This window comes from Magallana gigas, chromosome 7 (genome assembly GCF_963853765.1).
Source record: "Magallana gigas chromosome 7, xbMagGiga1.1, whole genome shotgun sequence".
NCBI lineage: Eukaryota > Metazoa > Mollusca > Bivalvia > Ostreida > Ostreidae > Magallana > Magallana gigas.
The window spans coordinates 42,188,795-42,207,316 of NC_088859.1; the positions used below are offsets into that span (position 1 = coordinate 42,188,795).

General features: G+C 34.3%; 2 protein-coding genes across 3 annotated transcripts; one reads left to right on the top strand and one right to left on the bottom strand.

Annotated features, from left to right (window-relative positions):
- The first annotated feature begins 742 nt into the window (after positions 1-742).
- Positions 743-8,584, top strand: LOC105321728 (UPF0764 protein C16orf89 homolog). The gene is made up of 7 exons (XM_011420168.4): positions 743-1,032; positions 2,131-2,295; positions 3,701-3,851; positions 4,741-4,858; positions 5,133-5,292; positions 5,545-5,670; positions 8,313-8,584. The coding sequence occupies exons 1-7, from the start codon at positions 834-836 to the stop codon at positions 8,468-8,470; spliced, it is 1,077 nt and encodes a 358-aa protein (XP_011418470.3). The 5' UTR covers positions 743-833; the 3' UTR covers positions 8,471-8,584.
- A 2,389-nt stretch (positions 8,585-10,973) lies between these two features.
- LOC105319702 (ubiquitin conjugation factor E4 A) lies at positions 10,974-18,349 on the bottom strand. Of its 2 annotated transcripts, none has more exons than XM_011417333.4 (18): positions 18,212-18,349; positions 17,482-17,606; positions 17,197-17,286; positions 16,923-17,026; positions 16,562-16,717; positions 16,219-16,369; positions 15,904-16,115; positions 15,526-15,711; positions 15,011-15,344; positions 14,648-14,902; positions 14,270-14,526; positions 13,821-13,981; positions 13,217-13,409; positions 12,966-13,079; positions 12,568-12,819; positions 12,208-12,459; positions 11,785-11,945; positions 10,974-11,384 (listed from the first exon to the last, which is right to left on the bottom strand). In XM_011417333.4, exons 2-18 carry the CDS (start codon positions 17,597-17,599, stop codon positions 11,270-11,272), a joined length of 3,111 nt encoding a protein of 1,036 aa, XP_011415635.3. In that variant the 5' UTR covers positions 17,600-17,606; positions 18,212-18,349; the 3' UTR covers positions 10,974-11,269. The 2 variants fall into 2 exon arrangements, with proteins under 2 accessions (XP_011415635.3, XP_034314885.2); XM_034458994.2 differs by lacking the exon at positions 18,212-18,349 and adding an exon at positions 18,059-18,189.
- Positions 18,350-18,522: the final 173 nt, after the last annotated feature.

Below are 18,522 nucleotides of genomic sequence, written 5' to 3' on the forward strand. Positions count from 1 at the left end.
ACAAGTTCTGAAGAGGTCAACTTTAGGGCAGGGCTAAAATTTGGGACCAGGCCAAATTTGAGGCCAAAAGTGAGTCCATGCCCATTTTGAGGCCAGGCAAGGCCAAGTTTTAGAGTACGCCACAATTTATAGATCCTTTGAATATAAAGGGATTCTTTTTTTTAAAGTATTACACATATTTTGCACCTTTTGCATCCTTCTTTGTCCCCAGGCATACGGTACTTCGCTTTTGATACTAATATCAGTGATAAGTACCAGCAGTTAGCTGCCAACTTTTCCATATGTTATTGGTGAGGTTTCTTCGACCCATCTATCTATCAATGCATCCTTCAAGTCCAGCAAATATCGAGCGATGTATATTGTTTCATGAATAACATCGATGATAGTTGTATTTTCTCCAGATACCAATATATGTTAATAGTGTAGTCCGTTTTGATTGCTGTAAACGTGTGATAAACGGCTATTCATATACCTTACGAAATATATAAGAGTCACGACTAAAAACTAAACATGATCACTTTATTGAATGTTAGGCAGCTAATTCCCAAACCAAAACTTAAAAATGCCATCAAAGCACTTCCCCCACTTGTTTAACGTTAATAATTGACGGACAATTTGATATGAGCAAGACAATTATTAAGACTACAATGGGTGTGATCCTGTTACGTGTACCTGTGCGCAAAGACCCCTGTACGCCTGTATCATTGTAATAAAGGCGACCAATGACAGGGCGCGATGGAAACCTACGCTTTATCAGAGATTATTAAAATCAAAATAGTGATGGCTCTCCACAGAACCAAAAGAAATAACGTGAAATAGAGAAAGCGACGAAGATGAGATATTTGGCGGCGTTCTTTGCATGGGTCCTGCTGATTTCGGCGGTTTCCTCAGCATCGCTTGTTTCCAATGCGAACGACTCTTTGGTGCTTTTGACAAAGACTCTAGATGCAATTGAATTTGCGCTGAATTTTTTTCACCAGGAACATCAAAACCTGAATCTTGACGCCGTTATTGGAACCCGGATGATAGAAGGTAAGTGACTTTAATCAGTAACCTTGGAAATATTGACCTTTTCACACCTTGTAAATTATCTTTATTTTATACTTTTTTTAAGTCAACCATTTTTCAAGTTTTATCAATATTATTAAAATTTAATACGGCTATGTATAAATATTGTTAAAGGCAAAAATTCCTGTTAACTTTTCATCGTTTCCATGACAAAGGACAAAAACTATCAACTTCATAACGACTTATTTTGACAAGCATTTGTGCTTCTTAATTAAAATCAAAGTGAAAATAGCAATAACTGTAAAAAATATTAAATCGGTGTACATATAATATACCATGCACATTGATATCTTTGCTATTTTGGTAACAAATTATTCATGTAAAAATCCAGACTTCTCGCTGTGTTTGTTCAAACTCCAGAAATCAAATAATTCATATTGTCTTTAAAATTAATTAAAGCTGTTAGGTCTTGATTTGATTGCATTTAAATCTTGTAGTGTTTTGTAACGCATCGTTTCACTAGAAGAACCATGCGAATACAATCTATACAATTATGAAAACAATACGACCTACCAACATTAAACGGATTAGTTTATTGGAGGTGATGTTATGATCACAGAGATCAAAAAAAAAAAAAAAAAGAGAGTTGACAATCACTGGGACCAAAGTTTTGCCCGCTTCAACATAAACTTAACGATAAAAATCGAAACACATTAATCTGATTCTAGGATATATAAAATCTTGGTTTCCTGTGTCGGCCTTGAGGGGTAAAGTACTCCCACAACACCATAACCACTCGATTCGAACGGTTTGAGTTTCTCCGGGGGAACCGAGTCCTCCGTGTATACAGCAATTAAATTCTCATTAAAATTACACCCTTTTTTTATAAAGTGCTTGTTGTAAAATTAATTTTAAAAGTGTCGATTTTTTTTTTACCTTACTCCCATCAGAACAAATTGAAAATATTAAACTTTCATGTATGCAACTATTAACAGATTATATTTAAGTATCCATAGTAAAGGTAATTTTTTTTTGGGTGGTGGGGGGGGGGGGGGGGGGTAGGCGCAGTTGTGAATCAGTTACGGAATTAGTCATTAAAAATACAAGCATCTTATTCTGCAGGCCAATTTAAAGTTCTGCTGCAACACCTGAAATCCCATCCATCAAAAGGGACGGGGATTTCTGCTCCAACGATGTCGAGGATTGAGAGACTGCAGAAGGTGGCGGGTCTGGTCAGCGATGAGGCGTTACCATATATAGCAACGTTCACCCCACAGTACTATGAAGGTATGCCAGGTTATACATGCACTTTGTGGTAGACCTAATCAATCAATACATTTCCTATTACTTTATTTTATTTTACGGACATCTATATTTCTGAGCAAAGAGAAAAGAGTTTGCCCTTTTCTGAAAATAAATTGTTTCTCTAAAAAGTGTCAAAACTAAGCTACTGATTCAAAAACTATTAATACTGCACAGGTCAATAACCATAAATCTAGGGAATGGACGCAGAAAAATGAAATAAACAGATCTCTGTGTAAATAGTTTTGAAGATTTTTCTCATGAAATAATATTCAGAAAAGTGTTTATATTGTACTACCATACGACGGTATTAATTGCATTCATGTGTTCACAGACAATTCCATGCCATCGAATATAGCTGTGTATTTCTGATGTGTATATTCAACACTTGTAAAAAAAAAAAAAAACCCGCAAATGAAAATTAAAATTAAATCTGCTATATATTAAACTTGGCATTTTTTCCAATGCATTCTCATGAATTTTGCATAAAATGAAACCTGGAAATTTAATCGATGTCAATTAGGACTCTTGAAGCAAGGAAGGTTGAATTTCTATATTTCTATCTAAACTAAATGTAATGAAATATTAAAAGGTTAATGACTGTTGTAAATAAACTGTAGGCCAAATCGTATGCTAGGTGCGCTATTTCTCCTTTATGGACATTAATTTTAAGAACAACTCTTTAAGGGGAGATCATGCAACATAGATTGTATTCATCATTGGATAAAATCGTTACGGAATACACTGTCAGGTTTCTGTGTGGACAAACGCATTGCAAAACAGTAATATTCCATACCCAGTGATACCATTAATTTGGAAATAACCACGGTTAATGCTTAAATCTTATTGCCTTTTACTGATTTTCTATCTAAAGTTAATAATTATTACATAACAAACTATCATGTAATCAGTTTTAACTTTAGATTTTAAACATCATGTAGACAAAACTATCAACTGATAACTGTAAAATCAAAAATAAATTTACATTGTCATACTGGTATTTAATTCAAGAAAAACCACTCATGTACCGTTTTTGGTACATTCTGAAGTTATAGACCACTTACTTTTGTTCCTTTGACTTCGTAAAGATACATTCACGCATGCAACGTTGTATGTTTGGTCAACGACAAAGAATGCTTGATCTGATGACGAGGAGAACAGATAAAAAAGTTTCTGATCGTAGTTGCTGAATGTAGATTTACGGGAAATATTGTCGACGTTTTTGTATGTACGGAACTAAACCCTATATCTCCACAAAGAAGTACAGTTCTGAAACTAAATATTGTGTTACAACCGATGGGACTCGAACCGTTATCCCAATAAGGTGAAGCAATACGTCATAATAATTTAGCTGTTTGGTCTTTTAACTCGAAAATTCAATTCTTCACAGAAATAGGTCCACTGATACAAGGCGGATTTTGGGAAATGGACTACCCCAGTCGTGATATGGGTCCGGAAGTAAAAGTATGGCGGTACAAGGAGGGAGAATTGTTACGGGAGCAGAAATCGGACGACTGTCTGGCGGAGTTCTTTGGGACAGGGTCCGTATGCTTGTCAGTGTGTAGTTAAGCCTTCATGAAATATCAAGAAAAAAAACCCTGAATGTATTAAATATTTCAGAATATAATACAAAAAAGCAACCTGAAAGATCTTTCAGTCACCTAGGTGCCAAAATATAATACAATTATGAATTTTAAAAAGATGCATGATTTAAGTGGGACCTTTACGAATGGTTTACATGCAAAATTTAAACAAAACAAAAGTCCTATATATAGTGTTTCTGTTTTTATGGTTTTAGATACGATAAAATTACAAAATATGTGATTTGATTTGTCAGATCTCATCGCGTTATACATCTCTTTTCTTCACTAAAATGTTTTTCTTTTAGTGTCATTTATCCATTAAAGCATTTGCAAGTTTCTTAAAACTTTCACTTCTCTGTAAGGTGCGATGAAAGACACCAAAGAAAAACACCTCATGCAATACTCTATGATAGCGAAAAAGCATTGTTGAATAGGTTTGATGACCAAAGCTTTGGTTTCCGTTAAGTCAATTAATTTTTATGGCAGTGCTTCTTTGAGTTAATGAAATCAGCGACCGTGGTTATAAAGTGAAATCAGGGGATCAGCGATAAAATTACGCGTGTCACTGTTATCCTGTTGCATTGGAGAAGCGGTCCATGACCAGAATTAGGCTTCAGTGGTAATCCTTTTAACATTCTTTCGTCGCCATTCTGATCAAAATCCGCCATACATAAAATCTGAATTCTGTGATTGCTTCCGATGGTTGAAGCCACGTGTCCATTAAAATGTCGTCAAAATCTATCTGAGTTTCACAATGTTACAAAATAGATTTTCAGTTTGATGGCTGTTTGATGAAGTGTTTAGGCGTTGACTTAAAACTTTTGTTTTTGTTCTCTATGTGTTCCAGGAAGAAATCAAAGGAGCAATGCAAAATATCAGACGAATGCTGGGACTTTATGACGTCACCTGGATACAGCGCTTACTCGCTCTCGCACCAAGTATTTTACCTTGAAATCGGCACCCAGGTATTACATTGTTTTTATACAAGAACCATTACTTTGATTGCGTACAAAAGGGATCATTTAGCTAAATGCACAATTTAACTATAATTGAACCCGTTTATAAACCTAAATAACCTTGCACTCACCTAAAGAACATCATACACATTATTACATTAAAACATATTAAAGTGAAATGACTCATATTATTCGATGAGCTATAATTATGAATGTACTGTCAACTCCTAACGCATCGATGCTTTCCGGTGACATTAGAAACTGGTTATCTTTGCTATTCCAGTTTGGATGCTACGCACAAATGTTGATGAAAAATCTTCTCAAGCGCCAAAAGTCAATCAAAGAGTTGCAGGAACAGATTTGTAAAAATATGTTGAATGAAGCTGTTATCATAGCGAAAAACGGGTTTCCACAACGAAAGCAAGACCTTTTTATGGAGCAAGGTACTTGATATGGTGACATGATAAAATCAATGCCAAAAATTAAAAATTAAAATCCTTTACGTTTGTTGCTCTTCAACATACGAATATAACTAAACAATAATTCTTCGACTGGTGCAAGTTTGATTCATTCTTTTTTGTATTCACTCGATACATCGAGGAACTGTCCTTTTTGGTTTACATTTCTCTTTATTCAGCCATAAATATTCCATAACAAATCTTTGACTGTATTGTATGAGTTGATTTGTTTACCAGCGGCCTTGTGTGGTATCCTTGGATACCGCGAGTTCTTCACCTCTGATTGGTTGGAACCTATCCTCAGTTGGCAGGATGAAGTTTTTGGGTGCTACAGGGGTGAACTAGTCTTCGAGTCCGAAGTCAGTAAGTTGAAATACAAAAAGTTTTACACATCCCTGATATTGTAGGTTGTCTGCAATAAGAATGGAAGAAAGGAAATACTGATCACTAAGTCTCAATTTTGATAAAATGCTTCTTTTAGTAATCGCCCACACAATCAGAGACTGATGGTAGTATATACAAAAGGTCGATGTATCATATATCATTCCCATAGATATAATTTCATAGCATTGATTAATAAATAAAAAAAAGATGAGAAAGAAGTGGGCAAGTAGAAACTTGAAACACAACACGTCGTTAATTAAACGATATATGTTTCATATTTCAAAGAGTTCAACGAATTCAAAATTGATTGGGATGCTGTAGTTGGGATTTCTTTGAATTATACAAACTTTAATGTAACATATATACATACATTAAACATGAATAATAAATTTTAATTTCAATAAAAATAAAAGTCAAACCACCGGAACATACTAGTACATAGCAGCGATGAAAATTCTACTCGAATTTCAAATACCTCTAACGTGTTCCTTTCTTGGTTTCAAAATAATCAATTTTAATAACATTACATAGTTTGAACACTGTCTTTGTGAATACTAGCTGTGAATGTATGATTAGGAATAGCTGCGCTGCAAAGCATCGCCTGTTCATTCTCAGGAAAAACACACCTTTTAAAAATAGGAGACTGGGATTGCAAAAGACGTCAGTTTTCATTAGGCATTCTAACCGATTCTGTGATTAAGAATTCTAACGTGGTGTGTAAGGTCTGAAATGCTCCGTAATGGCTTTGATGAGTATTTAGATCTTTAAAGAGTCCCGGTCCTAATGAAGTCATAAACAAACTACAGTTCTAAGATTTCAAAGTTGACTGTAAGTCGTCAATCTCAGCTAATAACAGTCTACATGTTGACGTTTAGTGAAAAATGCATTAATAACAGAGCACGCAATACGGTTATTATTGCAATTTGGCATCAATAAATTCGGAATTATTAAAGGGTTTGTCTCGTAAACCGGTTGTTTTAGTTTCGCGTGGAATTTGTACAGCTGATCATTAGAAAAGAAAGATACGACAACAATCGGTAATCAGAGAGAAGCATTGTTTGAACTGCTAAACAATGAATACAAAGTCCAAAAACAGCCAAATTTTCTACGTCGTTTGTCTAACTGACCAGGGCAAAACCAAACACTTTGTCATATACAGTTAGTTTGTCTTAATTGATCCCGACAAATGAATCTCCTGGAGGGAATCTAAGCTCATCGATGCCCCATTTATGAACCTGCAACTAAGAAATCTGATAGAAACTGCGAAGGAGGTGCATGGGTTGAGATAGTGGATGGGTCAGTCATTGAAACAGATCGCTATCCCTGGTTGAATTTTCATCCTTTTAGGCAATTTTAGGTCCATATGGGATCACTGTGATATTTATCAGCCTCCGGCTTTTGCTGTCCATGATGCTGGGAGAGGAATCCATGCCATAAGCATGAGGTTTAGATCTTCTTAATTAACATTTTCATAATTATGCATGTACAGTTGAGTACAGTACTCTTGGTCGAATATATGAAACCACCCAAACTGAGACGAAAATAGCTGGGGTGCTTTAAAAAAATAAAAAAATAGGAATTGGATCATAGACTAACCAAAACTTAATTGGTAAAACGGTAGATCTTTTGCCATAAAGGTATTTTAACCCTGAGGTCAACGAGATGAAAGAAGACAAGGGGAAATAATTCCGTCAGTTAAGGTGTATTGACTTTTTTTGTAATGTCAATCTAGTAAATTTATATCAAGCTTGGCCTTTTTTCAAATGTTTACGGTTGTCAACTTCTTAAAGATAACTTGTTTTGGTTACATATAACCATTGAGACTGTTTAATAAAGATTTTCAAGATGTTCTGCAACCAATTTGAAAGCGACATTGTTGTTTTCTTGGCGACCCTGTATTTAACCTGTTAGCAAATGCTGGTTGGTAAACCTGTAGAGCCATTGTTTGGGTTCAGCGAGTGAAAAAATTCACACACAAAAAAATCCAAACATACCAAAGAAAAATTCACTCGTTTCAGAATTTTGTGCGAATAATCTTTAATATGTTTCATTCTTGAGGTTATTTCTCATTCAGTAAATGTCAATAATTATTAAACTATGATATCTCAATGCGTTTAAGATAAAAGAAAAAGAGTTAAATGATAGTTGCTTTGTGTGACTTCATTGCCTGATCATGGTCTAGGATACATAATGTATGAGAGACATCAAAAAAGCCGTAAATTTATTCAAAATCGAGCTATTTCATGACAAATCTTGTGTGTAAAGGGATCGTGAGAGTAAATTAGTGGTCATCGGATTCCGTGCGAGTAATTCTAGTGTTACTTTAATCCTGGAGTAGAATGATTGCGACTCACCGAGCCTAATTGTGTCGTCCCTGCTGTACCTACCGTGTTTGTGACAATCAGTAGTGAACAAAGTTTGATACAGTGACTACATTTGAATTTGCATTTTATTGAATCTGCTGCTCTACTTGAATTAAATTCTTGTGAAGCTAACCTATTGTAATAACGTAAAAAGTTGGTCTACATAAAATCAACGTAATTTTTCCAGCAGATTAATGTCCGTGCCTATGATAATAAGTTATATATGAATCTAATGGCGGTTTCTTGCTCGTTTTGCAGAGCTTCGAGATGGAGTGAAAAGTCGCAGGAAGCGTGAGGAACGTCCCCTGAGCCACGGCTGTCTTTGCCACAGGACGACGGTCGCCTTGGCAGCGCTGGGTCAGTACGTCCGCTTCATCATAGAATACCTCCAGCTGATGGCGGCCACGCCCATATGATGTCATCAATGCCGTCTGAGACAAGCCAGAACCGTCAGTTCTACGACTTCAGATGCTCAAATTTTCAGTTATTATATCCATACTATTTTTCGAATAAAACAAAGCTCTTTTAAATCATTTTCATCGGTTCTATGACTGAAACTTAGGATAAAGTTGCTTTTGTAAGTGAACAATGATAACCCTATACAAATAAAGCCTGTTTTGGAGGGTAACAGTTGAAATTGACACCCCAAGAAAACCGTTGTCAACCGACGCGATGCAGAGGTTGACAATGGTTTTCGACAGGAGTCAATTTCAACTGTTACCCTAAAAAAACAGGACTATTTATCTTATTATACTGAATGTCTTAATTCTAAAGAACACATAACTGACTCTTTAAGAATTACGAGAATTCTACGGCGAACTGTACGCGGATAATATACATGTACGCCAACGTAACAATTCGTTGCGTTACCCGTTGCCAACGCTGAGGGTAATAGAACGAATTAAAACTGCGTCTATACCAATCAGATTTCGGTATTTAAAGGGGCATGGTCACAATTTTGGTCAAATTTTATTTTCCTGTTTTATTATCTACAATGCTTTATGAATGCATTTCTAATGATCAAGTGAAATTTGGGTGGCCGTCGATGAGTTTTTAGCGAGATGCAGGGCTCACAATTCTTCGTCATGTAAACAAGGCTCGTGTCCTGTTTTTGTTTACATATGTTCAATATACCAATAAAAAATCTTTTTCAAGATGGTTTGTCAAAATTCTTATTCATTTTAAGCATAAATAAACAGTTCCTAACGATTGACACATTCATTTTAGGTCTAAAACTGGAATTTTCACTTCAACATTCAAAATGAAACAAAAGCTTTGTTTACATAGCGAGGAATTTCAAGCTCTGTAACTCGCTTATAACTCAAAAAATGTCACTCAAATTTGGGTTGCCTATTAAAAATGCCTTTCTGAAGCATTATAAACATTAAAATCGAAAAAATAATTTTTGACCAAAATCGTGACCATGCCCATTTAACGTGAAAGTATAGTATATACTTTTGTAAATGAACAATAATAACCGATGAACTTATCACTAACTTTCTCGCTCATTGAACCACAAAAAGTATATAAAGTAAGCAATCGTTATTTCAATTTTCATGAATTTATAAGATATGCTAAAATTGACTCATATCCTAGATTTGGCTGTCAGTGGCTATATGAACACGAAATTCCCAATACATATAATATAATATTAATATTTAGACCATCCGAGTATTTCAAGGTAGTATACTGCTATTCAAGATCCGAAAACAAACTGGTAAGAGTCGTTTGTACGTGTTCCTTGTCAGCTGATAATGATATAACTACTTTCACAAATGGAAAAGAATGTTTTCAACACTGATTCAAATATCTTTAATAACGTTTGCATTTTTTGAAGGATGGTTTCTTTTAAATCTTTGAAGTTTGTGGTTCTCTTCATAAATTATTTTCGTGACTAATCTACCCAAGAAAACGAAATTGGAGGGAAAATGACGTCAGACTTCCATCATACTGAGGCGTGTTCGACACAGCGGATGCTCGCGAACGCTTGCAATTTGTGTTGTAATTACATGTATTATGGATTTTTTTATGAGCGGTTTCGAGCACCCGCTATGTCAAACACGCCTTTGATTTACATCTAGCCAATTTTTTTAACTCACAGTATCAAGTAGATGAAAAATAGAAACTGAAAAAGAGCTGTAAATTACTAGTATAAGCTGTGGTAATTACAAGAGTTGATATCACAGCAGACAATAGTATAACATTTATGCAATGCCGCATCATTCTCCTCAATCCAGTATTGAATCATTAGAAAAAAAATTGTTAATTTAGCATTCAATTCTGACTGATTTTCTTTCTTGAAAAATGTATCATTCTATGCCATATATTCATTTCAAACAATAAAGAAACATGTTTAAGTATTACTCTAAATGCCAGGATCAAAGTTATGCTTCCTACGAACAGAATTGACATTGAACAAAGACATAAATTTTTTTATATAGATTTATCATTAAGAGCCAGGAAGCTTGGCAACTTTTGAAATAGTACAACTCTTCTACATTGTAAAATATACAAAATTTGTCTACAGGTCTTTATCAGAATGAATAACTATTTATTTAAACATTGAAGACTCTATCACTCAGATTGTCAGTAACTGCCTTTAAAACCAATAAATGTTGTATCATGTCAGCAATATCATACACTAAGTGAACTATACCTTCAATTAAGACATGTGGGGTATAACTCAATTCAACAATTAATAATTCATTATTACATGATATTTTGTAAAATAATGTTACGCGACAAAAAAACTATAGAAAATGCCTTTGATTAAAAAGCAACAAACAGTGGAGGCTTAACTATGCAGACTTATACGTTGTCTGCAAAAAAATTGTCGAAGTTTCAAAAGTATGAAAATACAAAGTCTTTCAAAATAACAAATTTTATTGAAAGGATTGCACTTCAATATACTTTTTATTGGGGTTTTTTTTGTGGTATCACAGACTATAAGCTGAAAATAAAACCACGGCAACAGGTTCATTACAACAGCAATTTGAACTCAAAAATGATTTCAAACTTCAACAAATACCTACTTCCTTTTTTGTACAACAGTAGTCACTAATGGAGCCTGGGTCTTACTTTACAAGACAAATATAACAAACGAAACATTGATATTTCTGTTACTCCTAAGAATCTAACAATGAAAAAATACATCTCTGTTTATAAAAGCAGAATCTCATTCACCATTAAAATTAAAATGTTATTATTCACTGTTGTCATGAGGATGCCTTTTTCTCCTGAATCCATTTTTCTATTTTTGTTTTTAACTCCACATCTGGTGTGACCATGTCCAAAGAAAGAGGGGATCTATTAAAAGGGTCCGTCTGATCACTTGAAAAGAAATTTACATCACATACAAAATCTCTGCACAGTATAATGTCTTATAATCATGAAAATGCTTTATATCTGTCTTACATTGATTGACATGTAGAATATATATCACAATGCATGTATTTATACTATTAAAAGTAGTCAATGCAACTATAAAACACTACAGGTAAAGTAATTCTAAAAGTTTACATTTCTTTGAAAAAATATAAATGTGTAGTTGGATACAAGAGTTTCATGAAGTGAGTGGATATGGAAGAGAACAATCTCTCTAAATCTACTCACAGGCAACTATTAAATAAAGTAATAAGTAAATATATACTAATGTAATCTCCATCTTTTTTCAAAGAGATGATTTTAAGTTTTGTTGGTATATATATATATATCAATACAACCTCTATACCTTAAAATATGTCTTGCTATCACTGCCCTGTCTACAATGTTTTTGGAGGAGGGTAAAAGAACAGGGTCTCTCATAAGCGTGCCCATGATGGGGTCCAGGAATTCCTCAGGTGCATCAGCATACAGCAACTCGTCTTCTGCTGCTTGTTTCACTCGGAGAATCTGAAATATTAATAAAGTTTAACAAAGATTCCTAATATACGTACATGTACATGTAAGTAAGAACAAGTCCAAAATTAATTTTATTTTTAATTTTTTCTTTTATCTTAAAAAACTGAATTGTTTCATAAACAATTGACAAATTTTAGTAGCATTTGACAATAACAATGATATTTTCATTATCAGAAGATAAAAACCACAAAGTATTATTTATGCATTATTTGTATAATTATTATGTGTATCTCTTGAATACATGTACATTTACCTCAATCTTATCTCGTAGTGCATCTACTTGACTGATCATGGTGGGTGATTTTCCAATTTTCTGCAATACACTATTTGTTTTTACAAAGAGTTCTGAAGAGTACGATCTGCCATCAGCTGACACAGCCATACAAAAAGACTCATTATCACCCAGATTGAGATAGATCTGTGTAATGTCGGACACCATCTGGTGTGGTTTAAACTCAATTTCGTTCTTGTCCTTCACATTAAAGCTTCTCTGTTTAGGCCCCACCTACAATTGATACAAAATGCATGTACAACATTTATACATGTGTTTTTACCTCACACAGAGCCTTTTACTTTAGAGCATCTGATATTCACCAGTGTAGCTATTACATACCAGATGGAGTAAGAAGTAGTTGAGCATGCCAGCTATCCTGTCCACCATGGACTTGTGACAGAAGATGGATTTGATTTCTCTGGTTATCATCTCCAGAGCGTGGATGGTGTTGTTCCCCATCATGTTATGGTAGCGCGCCAGCATGGTGATCTGACGTAGGCTGTTCTCGTTCTCCTGACGTTGCTGTGGTTCCAAGCTGTTCCATTCCCCTCTCTCCTTCTCAGCCTGCTTGTCCTTTATCTGGGTCATATACTGTTGCAAAGCAAAAATTAGATACCGTTACTTTTCATGTTTAGCAATGAGTTATTCTAACATTTTAATGTTAAAGAATTCTGAGTATTTAGAAGTATACCCTGTATATGGTATCAACAGATTAAAAGCTTTCATCTTGTACTCACATCAAATGCTTCATCTAAAAGAAATATAGCATCATTTATCAGGAGATTGATAAATCGAAGAAACAAGGGTGGGTCTGTGTCCTCAATTTTTCCTTCAGCTTCCTCTGCCAATTTCTGAAACAAAAGACATCAAAATATTTTCAGACATTTTTTAATCATAGATTTTATTGACTGAACCTGAAGTACAAATAAAACGGCTATCTTGCTGCATGCGTAGACTCAACCAATCCAATGAATAACATATATCCCACCTTAATACAATCTCTATGTACAGCTATCTCCCATATGTGCTCCAGTACCATGTACATGGGTCTCCTGTAGTTAAACTTCTGTTCAAATTGCACGCTCTGTCCCGTCATCTCTATACTGACAAACACATTCAGCAGCTTCTCCGCCAGGTGTTCTATCAGAGGATGCTTCACAAATAACTGCTCCCTTGAGAACCTGCAAAACCAAGGGCAGTTGTTTATTAAAGATCAGTTCGGAATATTTGTAATACAATTTATTTAGTTTAGGCCACCTATAAAGAACTTATATTCAACTCCTCCCTCCTGACTGAATAAAAAAAAACTTGACTCAGACATTTTAATCAACAATCTGCAATTATTTTATCATATGTACCAGGTAGTTGTATAGCCATTTCTTGTTTCAATAGAAAGTTTTCTAATATATATTTTTATAAAGAAAAAAAAATTCTCCATTTACAATCCAAGTCTGGAGTCAGAGAGGACAACCAAACGATTTTTTAGGGTAGCCTCACATTTACTTGTCCATATAATTGTGTTATAACACAACTATTACTATTAGTAAATACTACTAGGTGTACTTCTACATAGCAATGTACTGTATGTTTACCAGGACATGAGTCCTTTAGATGATGAGCCTGACTCAGCAGGAAGGAGGGCAGCCAATGTTTCGGCCAGTTCAGCTCGTAGGTGAGGGTTTCTCATGCGCTCAGGACTCCCCATGTACACTAGGATGAGGGTCATAAAGTTCTCCAACTTATCACCTGCCATCTATAAAAAAAGATATCAATAGATAAACGGGATATAGAAACTCTGCATCATCTCAGTTTTATCAAGACATATGGTAGTTTGGATATACATGTAGAAGTATTTGATGTGGTGTATGACATAATATTAGGCAATAATATTTATTTGATTGATGCCAGAGAAAATGCATGTCTCACAAATCCTATTGGCAGTGTTACAGTAGCTCTTTCTCAAGAATTACCATTTCAATGTTGAGTTTTATTGGCTGATTTATGCAAGTTTAATCTGTATACACATTTGTAAAGTCATTACCTCATACATATCTTCTTTAAATCTTTGGAGGAACAAAGTGAAATCTGTCACATTCCCCATGATGAATTCAGGCACACAAGTCAACATTAATGGCACTATCTTTGGCAATGGGAATTTTACAGGTTCAAATGTCTTGCAGTCTTCATTGATTGCTATTTCTGATAGCCATGTTGCAGTAGCTAAGTGAAAGTTCAAAGACATTTCTACTAGTCTCGGTTCTGTTAGTGCTGCTTTCATACAGAGATACAGAGTCATTCCTGTAAAAATTAATCAACATTCAAACACAAACCTTAATGAACGACGATTTTGATCAACAATTACATTACATAATACATTTAATTAGGAATCTACAGTACACAATTCAGTGAAATAATTTACCTTTTTCCATTTGTCGTTTTATGCTGCGCACTGGTTCCATTTCATCATTTCCCTGACCTCTGACCTCATTATACAACCTTTGCACTCTGTGGAGTTCTTGATTGAGTTTCAGAAATTTTTCATGCACAGTATGAAAGCTCATATGAATACACTGATGAGTCAAGAAAAAACACTCTGTGATAAAATTATAGTGCTCTTCCATAGGAGGACTTTGAGTTTCTTCGTTAGGAATAAGACATGTTTCTTTTGAGAGTCCTAAAATTATAAATAGAGAGCAATTATACATCAGTGTGCCATTGCTACATTTGAACAATATTGATAATGTTGATTTAAGCTTGATAGACATCAAGCTACAGCACTCACCCTCTGCATGTAATCCTCTCTCCCTGGCATCTTTCTCATTGCCTGCCACCATTCTACAGTAGGTCGGCTGGATTTTTAGTAACTTTGCTGATCTGGGTTCAGAGAACGGCTTACACAGCCTTAACATGATGGAGCAAAGGTTTAGACAGAATCCCTCAGACGCATACATCTGTGTAAAAAGCTGGGGCATCTGAGAGGACCAAATTTTTGTTCTTCCCAAATTGGCATATATACACTTTCCTAACCACTGCAGAACTCTGTGTCGATGGTCCGGGGATATTTTGATGATGGCAAACAACAGTTGATAAACCTTTTCACATATATTAGCCAAAGGCTGAAAACAAATATCATTTAGTATTTTAAGGTTGAGAAATTTGAATTTTAAATAAAGATCAACCACAAAACTGTTTATTGAAAGTCTTTAAAATAAACTCGAAAAAGTTTTTATCATAGAAGTATTAAAGTGCATTAAAATCCATTAAATGCTTGTTGAAAAAATTAACACGTTAAAACACCTGTTGTATGCTGGATTCTGTTGCTTCTATATCTTGTTTTGTTCTTGTTGATGGATTTTCAAAGAACTCATAGGGACCAAGCTCCATCTTTGGAATACAGCTCTGAGTGAACAGAGAACCTAACAAAGTTTGTTCAAAGGCTTTCCCTTTACTCCAGTCTTTGGGTGAAGAAAAATCTAGAAACACCTGCAAGGAAGGATGAACAATTATTTTTCATATAGTACAATGTCAAAAGGGAAAGAGACTGTTTATAATCATGTTAATTTTCAATTTTAAAAATCCAGTCAGGTACATGTATCTTTAAGCTCAAAAAGCAATTTATGGTAATTGAAATTACTTGTATTTCTAAAATTTCACATATCCATAAACAGCATTTACCTGTGCTAGACTCCCTTTTCTTGCAAAGAAGTGAAGAAAATCAATGTTCTTTAAGACCCCTGGGTTCAGAAGAGAGAGCTCCTTTGTCAAGCGGGTCAAAACAATTTGTAGAATGGGCTGGAAAACCTGCGACACTGAGCCATCTTCCTCGTTTTCCTCAATTTGTTGGACAAGTACATCAAAGAATTGGGAAAGCAGGTCAGGATCAGATCCTTAAAATACAACAAGAAAATGTATACGTGTTTACTTTCTGAATGCATGCACATAAATAAGATGTGCCATTTAGTAAAAGAAAGCAAGATTTGTTCCTCCTACCCATAGTAAAACATATTTCCTCATCGTACAGATCCAGTAATTGTTGGTAGGGGTTTTGGGAGGGGTAAAGTTCACTTTGTTGTAAACAGATTCTAGCATTCATCAAAATCACATTTAGGCAGGTTCCTAATTCACTGGATAGGTCACTCCTCTGTTCAAATGCACAAATCAATATTTGACATTTTATAATAAAGAGAGTCACCATAAGTCTATGATGATAAAATTTCAATTAAATAGTATTCTTAAAAATATTTCAAACACTCAAATGAAATACACATGCATATATAGATAACAATTTTTAACCAACTACATGTACATGTACTAGATATGTGTATCTACCTACCTGAGAGAGAAGCTTCTGTTGCCTCTTGTAACACTGATACAGATATCTGAGAACTTGGGATTCTCCTGCCAAAGATGCAGACTGCAGATCATCCTTTTTGGTCAAACTAACAACCTCTGTTCCTGGGTTTGGCAAAAGTAATCTTTCAAAAACTGCCTATTATGGAAAAACAAGAAATTTCCTGTACTCACTAGTAGAGAAATAGATGTATTCTACATATTTAGGTACACAATAGAACATGCATGTATCCTAATTTTTATTAATACATATTAAGTAAATAACATAAAAAGGAGCAATATGTCTTTGCTGAGAAAATAGGAATAAATTGATATTATCAAGGATGATTCCACATTGTTTTTACCTGTTCTAGATTTGACATTTCCCACCAATTCTGTCCATCAAGTTTCTCTTGTATTTCTGACATAAATACACATCTTGATGGTCTGTCATCATATGGATAAATATCTAAAAAAACAATTTAATGGGTTTATAATTAATTGATATATATTTAATAAAGAAAAAATAAATCACTTGTATTAAAAAATACATGTATCTTTAAATGTACTACATGTATTTATATGACTTTATGTTTTTAAAATTCTTAGAATATCTTTATTTCTTGGGTCATCTTTTACCATTGTCTAATGTGATGAGAAATATTTTCTCAATCATCCCACTAACATCCATTTTGTATTGTGTATCATCTTCTCCTTGTTCTCCATCCTCTGCAAAAATCAAAATAGTACTCATGCAATCAAATGTAAGGAAATACCACAACAAACAATGTTTGCTAATGTTATATCCACATGTCAGTTTACCTGACAGAACATGTATATTTAAGTCATATTTATCTGTTAGTAAAGTGTACAATGTTGTACACCACTAACAAAGCATAATTAGCTGGGTAGTTGTTAACAAACCTTGTTGAGCGGTGTTGTCTGGGGCTGCTGACGACTGTGCACTAAACTGTGTGGCAGCACCTACTGTGGTAAACAATGCGGTGAATGGATTCTGTGACAAGTCCTGTTTTTCAGACATCCTGAACCTGAAATGAAGAAAAAAATCTCATCCATTAATAATTGCTTTGTAGAGATTTATAGCATTGATTTCATCCATACAACATTACATTTCAAAATAAAATTAGAGAGGTGGCTGAACTCTTTCATTATGGAGAGGTTCACTTGATAAATACTGGTAATTGGGTTTTTGATCTAACCATATACTTTTATAAAATTCCTCTACTATTACAATTGTTTTACTGCTGAAGCCAATCAACTTATTAGAGATATGAAAAACTACCAACTGGACCAAGAATAACTACAATACACTCTATATATGATATAAAACTGGGGGGAAATGGATAAAACAATTTGTTTACTATTTTTGGAAACTAAATCGTGATATATCACAGACAAGCAGTTGCCAGTTCTTGTGCATATATTTAGAAGATAATGTCGAGAAAAATTCTGTCATTCTGAGTGGTTTAACAATACCTACATGTATATCAAATGTCTCAGTTTGACAATATAAATGTCAGAACGAGTGGCTGTCAAAATGCCACACTGAACATCAACGTCCTCATCAAATCGAAAATCTATCAACACATTTATAATTTTTTAAAGAACAATAGTTGTAAGTATATATACGCACGATATTTAAGACCGTTAAAGGCTATTCTTCTCTTTTTCTTCACCAAGCAGGCAATCTTAATCACACGTCAGTATTAACCGAACAACACCACATTAATTTACATGCGCCTTCAAAAATTACTTTTGTTAAGTCCAACGTATTCAAACTCAGTGCAAAAGAATAATTTCTTCTACACTTTAAAAAGACTTTGAGGTCCTTTTTAAGTGTATAAGTTAAAAATACACTTAAAACCTTGTTATTTAAAATCCAAAGATTCATCCGCAAAAGATAAGGCTAAATGACGAAATTTGACTGTATTTTAGAAATATACG